This window comes from Fukomys damarensis, unplaced genomic scaffold (genome assembly GCF_012274545.1).
Source record: "Fukomys damarensis isolate Sample0158 unplaced genomic scaffold, DMR_v1.0_HiC HiC_scaffold_10, whole genome shotgun sequence".
NCBI classification, from domain to species: Eukaryota; Metazoa; Chordata; class Mammalia; order Rodentia; family Bathyergidae; genus Fukomys; species Fukomys damarensis.
In genome coordinates this window covers 39,075,895-39,084,387 of record NW_022900922.1, presented here as the reverse complement: position 1 = coordinate 39,084,387, position 8,493 = coordinate 39,075,895, and the positions used below count along the sequence as shown (strand labels likewise).

General features: G+C 41.5%; 1 protein-coding gene across 1 annotated transcript; it reads right to left on the bottom strand.

Annotated features, from left to right (window-relative positions):
* Nucleotides 1–15: 15 nt before the first annotated feature.
* On the bottom strand, nt 16–3,896 carry Znf165 (zinc finger protein 165). Its single transcript, XM_010636273.1, is given in 4 exon segments — nt 16–49; nt 415–1,275; nt 3,103–3,254; nt 3,498–3,896. Coding segments are annotated over 4 exon segments (1,446 nt in total).
* Nucleotides 3,897–8,493: the final 4,597 nt, after the last annotated feature.

Here is an 8,493-nt window from a genome sequence, read left to right as displayed (position 1 = left end):
ATGAATTTGAGTTCCTTACATTAGCAGGCTTTCTCACATGTGAATCCTTGTCGTGAGCCGCAACGTCAGAATCCTGCCAGCAGGTCCCAAATCCGAGGGAAGAACAACAGGAGAGCAAACAGTCTCACAGACTTAGTTCCGGGCTCATGCTCTCTTCGGAGCAAGGCCCCGTTTATTTTTTAGGGTGGGGTATATATAGGCTAAAACCGAAACCAAAAGTGTAAACAGGGTGTAGCCGACTACAAAGGTCACAAGGTTATACAAAACAAGTATTATGGGTTACATTTGCTAGGCAACAGGTCAGACCACCAGTTGAACTAGCCCGTTACTAGGGGCGACAGCACATCCGTGCGGGTGAGGTGACTCAAAGTTCAATCATGGCCGTGCTTATGTCAAGGTTCACCACAAATCCTCTGCTGTTGACTCAGGTGAGAACTCTGACTGAAGGCTCTCCCACACTTGCTGCATTCATAGGGCTTCTCTCCAGTGTGGGTTCTCAGGTGTCAAATAAGATGTGCACTCACTCGGAAGGTTTTCCCACATTCACTGCATTCATAGGGTTTCTCTCTGATGTGAATTCTCTGAGGCTGGACAAGATGTGAGTTCAGGATAAATGTTCTCCCACATTCTGTGCATCTGAAAGGTCTTTCCCCAGTGTGAGTTCACTCATGTCTGAGATCTGAGTTTCCCCCCAAACCTTTCCCACATTCATTACATTCATAGGGCCTTTCTCCAGTATGGATTCTCTGATGCCTAACAAGCTGTGAGGTGTGCCTGAATGCTTTTCCACACTCACTACACTGATGGCTTATCTCTCCACTGAAAATTGCTGCATGTTTAATAAGGTTTGGGCTCTTAAAACAGTTTCTATCATGGTGAATTTTTTCTCTGGGACAAATTCGTTGATGCTTAACAAAATCTGAATTCCATTTGAAACTCTGGTTGTATATACCATGTTTACAAGGTTTCTGGTATGTGAATTAATTTGAGTTCAGATTCAAACTTCTCTCAAATCCATGTTGTCTTATTTCACCTGTAAGAATAATTTTGTGGGTAAGGATTTTACTAAAATTTCCATTCTGGGAAGATGATCTCTGAGACTCATTAGATTCTTTTTCCTTTTGCTTTTTAACCCAACATTCAGACTTACAGATGTTGTGAGGCTCAGCAGATTCTTCTGATGTACATTCTGAGACACTTCCTGATTTAATTCTCTGCAATTCCATTTCTTCATAAATGTCCAGCTTAGGCATGGATCTACTGTTTTCAGTCTCACTATTTGAAATATTAAAGAAAGAGGTAAATACCACCTGTTTGCTGCACTGGAAGAAAATGTTGGGGTATATGCAACTTAGTTACATGTTAATACTTCATTTGGCTACATTAAATATGTAGTCTTTCATATGAGAGGATGGACAGGATGTAGAAGGAAGAAACAGGCAAAGGCAAGGAATTAACGCAGTGATGAGGCAGAGAAGAGAGAGGTTCAAGGATGAACAGATAAGACAGAAATGACTGGGAAAAGGATAATCTTCTGAAGAATGGGGAGGGCAAGAGACAGAGTAAGGACAAAGAACTATGCAATGTGAACAAAGCAATCTTGGGGCTTTGAGTCTTACGTATTTCTAGTGTAAAGCTTAGAGTACTATTTCAAAGCAAGATGAGAACACAGGAGAGAAAAATAAGTCTATAATTGACTCTGAATTATGTTATGTGGAGGGAAAAACCTCCATCCATAAATTATCTATTTTTCCTCATATTTCATGGTTAATCAATTCTCCAAATTATCAACACTTTCTGCCAAATGTCCCCTATGTATATCTCTTCCTTTACAGTTTTGCTACCATTTCCAAAGGCTGAAACCTCACGACTTCCTGTCTAGATGCCTCTAACAGGCTTCTTACTGTTTTAACTCTGTGTTTTCCTTCTTCCTAGTTATCCTAAATACCCAAATACCTTAATCAGACTGTCATTAAACACTGTTATCCTTTTATATCCTACTCAGTATCTTCTTCTACCTTAAGTCTACATATCACAGCATGGTTTTCAGAACCCACTTTTGACTTAGTCCTTACAGATCAAGCCCTTATGATTGAGCCCTCTAGTTCTAGCTCATGACTCTATATTGTGCTGCAGTCAAGCAGCCCCTCCTTTAAATAGGATTTCCTTTGTATAGAATATGCTAGAGAAAGAAAGGGAATTAGGGAGTGCTCAGGAGTCTCAGGGTGAGAGAAAATTTCAATTTTATATGGGGTAGACGGAAATGTTTCCATAACAAATGTGAAAAGGGAATCTGTGATTTATTAAAAATGAACAGTTAACTTATTCTTAGGTTTATTATTGAGACCATTTACACCTAAGGTAACACTACATGTATTATATAAACCTTTGAAATAGATGAATTGTGAAACAGTGATGATTATTCTATGAACTAGTCACTAGAAATATAGCCATCTATAAAAAAACAGAAGAGGGCCAGGATTTAGCTCAGTGGTACCGTGCCTACCTTGCAAGTGCAAGGTCCTGAGTTTGAGCCTCAGGATCAAAACAAAAAACAAAGAAGACTTTTATAAGACCAAAAGTACAATATAAAAGGCAACAGTGTAGGACTATGCACCTGAAAATTATGTTCTATTTGAGTATTTCAACATGAACCTGCCTCTCTTTCTAGTTGTTGTTCTCTACTAATGTGTTTTGTTTTTAGGGCTGGGGATTTAGCTCAGTGGTGCTGTGCCTGCCTCTAAAGGGCCTGAGTTTGCTCCCCAGTACCCACCCCACCAAACAAGCAACAAAAGTAATATGTTTTGTTTCTATACATGTGTTTTATTTCCTTTGATTCTTTTCTCTTTCTATATTTCCTCAATTCACTCAATTTTCTTTCTATAATTTGGTCATAACACAACATTTGTGTTTTGGAAATATTTTGGACATGATATAAAATTATCTTTTTTCTCCTCCACTGGCCAAAGACCCTAGGGAACAGGTTCTGTATTTGTGCAATGAAGGAAAGGACCACCTACAGTTAATGAGACCACTCTGAGAAGGGAGAGTCACTCCCCTACTTCTTCAGTGACATGTACCACATGGCATGTGGTACATTACCCCTTACCATAGTCCAGGAGGAGCTAGGGTTCTGAAGAACCATAATGGGTCTTGGACTCTGCTAGCTGGGGCTGGACATTAAGTGATGGTACAGGAGGCAATGTTCTTTTCCTGAATATTTTGTGTCCATGTTCTTGTGCATGGGATGGAACCTGGGAAAATTAAAGTGCACTTGGGTTTATGACAGAATCTCTATTGGAATTAAACATCTAACAATAAAGAAAACCTCTTGTGGGGAGGAAAGAATAAAGTCCAAATTGAGCAAGGTAGTGTGGTCCAAACAGAGAGGAAAAGAGACACAAATGCACACTAAATTCCGGCGAAATTCATCAGATATCCAATCACAGTCCTCTCCTCCCACTCTGGAGGGTTTAGGTCTCCCAACCCTTGTGCACCTGGGGAAATGCTTCATCAGTGCCTCTCTCCATATCTTCCAGTATGCTCATGGCTTCCTCTCTGGTCTCTGGGTAATGTTCATGTACATGGGCCTGCAGCTCTTCAGGCAGGACAGCCAGAAACTGCTCCAGCACCAGCACCAGGATCTGCTCTGTGCTGTGGGTCTCTGGCTGCAACCACTGATGGCAGAGCTGACGGAGCTGGCTTAAGGCCTCTGGAGGTTCAGGGGAATCCTGGTAGCAAAACTTCCTAAAAAGTTGTCGACTGACCTGCCTGAAGGGATCGTTTCTCTGTAAGCAAGTGACTGGATTCCAGATTAACTCTTGCTCTTCCACTAGCAGAAGTCCTTTATCTACTGGAAAGTTCTAAGCTGCAGCTTTCCTTGATTCTGTTGCCATTGCAGGCTAAAGATATTAGTAGAAAACCAGAAGGGCCTTCTTTAGGAGAGTCTTCCTAAGGCATCAAAAGTACTATTACTATCTTGAAAGAGAAAAGACATCATGGAAACCATCATTCTCTGTCATTGAGCATATACTGGATGCGGAAACATCGATTCCTGCTTCATGGAATATGATTACATGACTTATTTTAATACAACTTAACATTTAAAAATAAGATAATTTAATTTAAAAACACTGCTAAATATTAACAAGCCATGTTATTCAACTGTATAAAGAAAATAAAGACCCAAAGAGAAAAGATGATAGAAGTGTTTTTAAAACGGGATGTGACTGCGTAGTTGATTTCATTGGTCAGAGGGAGCTTATTGAATTTCTAAAGAAAGGATAAGATTTGAGTATGGAACAGAGAGAAACAGGAAATTACAAGTAGATAGACCATGTGAACTATTGGTTAAGGGTAAGAATTCACAAGAAGTGGGAAAGCAAAAGGAAGGAGTTGTAGAAAGCATTGAGTCAAAAAGCCAGTGAAAACTTCTGAGCAGAAAGTATGGCCCACTGAACATTTCTGTGGAGATTAATGTATTTTTATTTTTGGATGGACTGCAAAATAAAGAGAGGCCATTGTACTCATACAAGTAGAGGAAAACAGAAGCTTGAATTGGTATATGTTTAGAATGTGTAACTAGGATTGTTAGTTATTCAGAAGAAAGAACTAGGATTACTTATAAATCTCTTAAATAATAAAATAAGGCAACTATTCCAGCGGGCCAGATGTTAATTTCAGCCAGTGTAGCTGGCTCATTGCCCAAAAGTCCACTACGTTTCCTGCTGCTCCAATAGTTCCTTATCTGCTTTCCTAATTTTACAGCTCACTCCATGTTTTGATTACTGAAGTTTCACTGCAGCACAGCACACAGAAAACACAAAATAATGGCGGAGTGAACTGGGGTCACTGGTGTTACGGTTAGGAAATCGTCCCTCCCAGGCCAGCAGACCTCCCAACCTGCTCGCAATACCCACCGCCCCAGAACCACCGCCAGCTGCCTCACTCTGAGCCTCGTCTCCAGTCCTCCGTGTAGTCACGTGCTCACGGGGACCGCCATACCCTCCGGAGACACTCCAGAGCCAAAGCCCGCCAAGCCGAAGGTGGCTTCCTCCTTTCTCCTGGGTTCTTCGGAGGCCCAGGGTTCGGGTGCCGGGGGAAGCTTTATCCTGAGGGGACCACGATGGGGACTGGATGTTTGGAGGTGGACACAGGGCCGGTCACCCGGATCTCTAGTCACACCTTCTCCACATGGCTGGTTCCGGTCGGACACTTCTGGTGGAAGGCCGAGGGGCTCCACCTCTCTCCTGGAGCTGACACTTCCGGTGGGAGGTTGACGAGGCTTCACTTCTTTAGCCGGGCTGATTTATCGGGCCACTTCCGGGGGAAGGACCCACGTCTTCCCTTCCCCAGGTCCTGTCCATTCCAACTGGTAGGCTCGATTTCCCAGGCTCTTCCCCAAAATTCTGAACTTCTCAGGGCTAGAAAAGGATGCATCTTTTTTCATAACGATTGCTCTTTTTTTTTCTTCACTTTCTTCATGTGGTAGTACACTTGGTACTGTTGTCGCCCCCTACATCCTTGGCCTCGACTTTTATTTGTGGCGATGAAATTGAAGCCCACATAGCAGGGATGTGAAACAAAGTTAACCTCTGCTGCAAAACCTACTGTTCATCTTCCTACCCTGGCAGAACTCAGGTACACAAAATGATGTTAAATATAACGCCTGGATTAATGGTGTTAATCATAAATCTTGATGGTCCGAAACCATCAAAACTTTGTTGCCCAATCTTTAAGAACTATAGATTGATAGTAATTCACATTTACCACTACTCTTTATCAAGTCTCTTTTTACTTCTTCTCCATGTAAACACTGTCAGAAAATTTGTTCATTGTTGGGTGTGGTGGCGCATGCCTGTAATCCCAACACTCCCAATGTGGGACTGCATAACTTCGTAATTTTAAATTCCTAGCCTCAATTGTGATTAATGTAAATTAACAGGTGAAGGTTTAGTAGTTCTGGGTGAATAGATAAGATTGTTTCACTCCTTGTCTGCCCGGAAGGAATGTTTTGAAAACCTTGGGACATTCTATAAGCATCTGTTAACCATCAACATGTGACTGCCAAGTACCTGATTTCTCATCACCAGCATAGACTAGCAGACCATTAACCTTTGCCCCCTGCCTGTATGACCTAAAGTCTCACTTCACTCGGAGGAGTGAGGAGCATGAACAGCTGAAAGGGCCTTCACGATGCTGAGTCCTGTAGCCCAATGATGGCTCCAGATGCAAGACCCAGGGCCTTACTTCCGGGAACCTTGAACAGCCCAAAGGGCCTCCAAGATACTGGTACCTATAGCTCAGCGAGGCTCCGGGAGCTCAATGAGCAGCGACACTCACCCAGGAAGGAACACACAGGCTCGTTGGTAAATAGACCTTTATTAGTCTGGTCAGATGGCACTCTCAGAACTGAGCAGCTCAGAGAGGCCTGGTACAGGGGTTAGCACAGTATTTTAAAGGCAAGGGAAGAGGCTTGCAAGCACAGCAAGTCTAGGGGTCAGGGGGTCGGTTTTCTGCTATCTGTCTAAAGGAGTCAGCTATACGGTGCACCTGGTCTTTCATCTCCAGACCTCAGGCTGTTCTGTTCTAACAAGGCCTTGAGTTGCTATCTTGTTTACCTGTACAAGGCTTCCACACACTCTGTTTTAATCTTATCTTGGAGCTGGGTAGAAAGAAGTGTGCTGCTATATGCTGGCTAACTAAGGGTTACATAGCAGTTAGGGTCCCACACTGCCTACGTGCTTTGAGTATAGACCCCCACCCTGCCTATCCGCTTATAAAAGCAGCCTAAGCCCTGAGCTGATGCCTCTGAGCTGCTTGGCTCTGGGAGTGCCATTTGGCCAGACTAATAAAGGTCTGTATTCCAACTAGTCCAGTGTGTTCCTTCCTGGGTGATTTTTGCTGCTTGTCAAGCTCCTGGAGCAATCGCTGGGCTATAGGCCCAGGATCTTGGAGGCCCTTTCAGCTGTTTAAGCTCCTCAGAGTGGAAGTAAGGCCCTAGGTCTTATGGCACCACTCAGGAGGCTGAGGCAGGAGGGTCGCTGCGAGTTTGAGACCAAACTGGGCTACATAGTTCTAGGTCAGTCTCAACTACATAGTGAGACCCTGTCTCAACCCCCACCTCAAATTTGTTCATTGTTCTCTTGAATTTTTTTAAAGAAGATAGTTCTATTGGATATACATAGCTAAATAATGTGTTTTAATTTTAGTTGTCTCTAATCTAAAAGGCATCATGCTATATGTAACCTATCTTTGCTTCTTTTCACTCAATATGTTACTAAGATTTATTCACACTTTTGAGGAAAATTATCAGTACTGTGTAACATTCCAGTTGTGAATACAGCACTGCATTCATTCATTGTTCTACGATGGGCTAATGGGCCATAATCTCTCTTTGGGATTACTGCAACAATTTCATTGGTCTCTTTGCCTTCACTTGAGTCAGCCACGTTTATTCTGAATAGAGCAGCTTTAGTGATATTGTTTAAAGCATAAATTTTATCACAAACCTTCAGTTGAAAACCTTTCAGCAGCTCTCCATTTCATTAAAGGTAAAACCCAAAACCTTTAGCGTAGCCTATAAAGTCTTGTATAAATTTTACTGTGTATAATCTGGTGCAAGATTATACATATAATCTTTCCCACTTGCCCATCTTGCTCCATCCTCAAGACATATTCTTGCGTAGGTCAAAGGTTCTGCTTGTTTACTCAAAGTATGGTTAATTCTCTCCCTTCAAATTTCTGTGCCTGTCATATCTCCTCAGTAAGATTTATCTTGCACCTGTCCTCATTTGCCCACCCCACTTTTGTCCTGAGGTTGGAACCCAGGGCCTCCTGCAGGCTAAGCAAGGGCTGTACCACTGAGCTATATATCCTACTTTCTAACATGCTATGTAATATATTAATTGTGTTGTCTCCTAGGCTACAGTGTAAGATCTTTAAAATCATGGTTTTTGTCTATTTTCATTACTATATGCAAATATTTAGGATGGGGCCTATCATGAAATGTACTCTTAATAAATACTTGTCAAATGAATGTGCAGTTAGATTATTTCCATGTTTCAGAAGTTAGAAACAAGGCTTGTATGAATCCTTTTGTACATGCATAGAGTTTCAGGAATATAATTACTGGATATAGGGTATAAGTGTCAAACATTGGAAAATAATGTCAAACTCTTTCCCAAAGTTTATTCTCCCATCATCCATGCTTAAGCAGTTTTGTTTATGCATACTCTCAGTAACAATTGGTTTGGCAGACTTTAAAAATTTTCCAATTGAAGGAGCATAAAAATATGGTCTTCATATAACTCCAAGAGATTGGGCCTCTTTTAATATTTATTGACATTGCATTTCCTTTCCTATGATATAACTGTTCATATCTTTACCCATTTTTCTCTTAAATTCTTTAAAGTTTTCTCAATGGTTTATATGGGCATATATTTTATTATTATTATTATTATTATTATTATTATTATTATTATTATTATCATT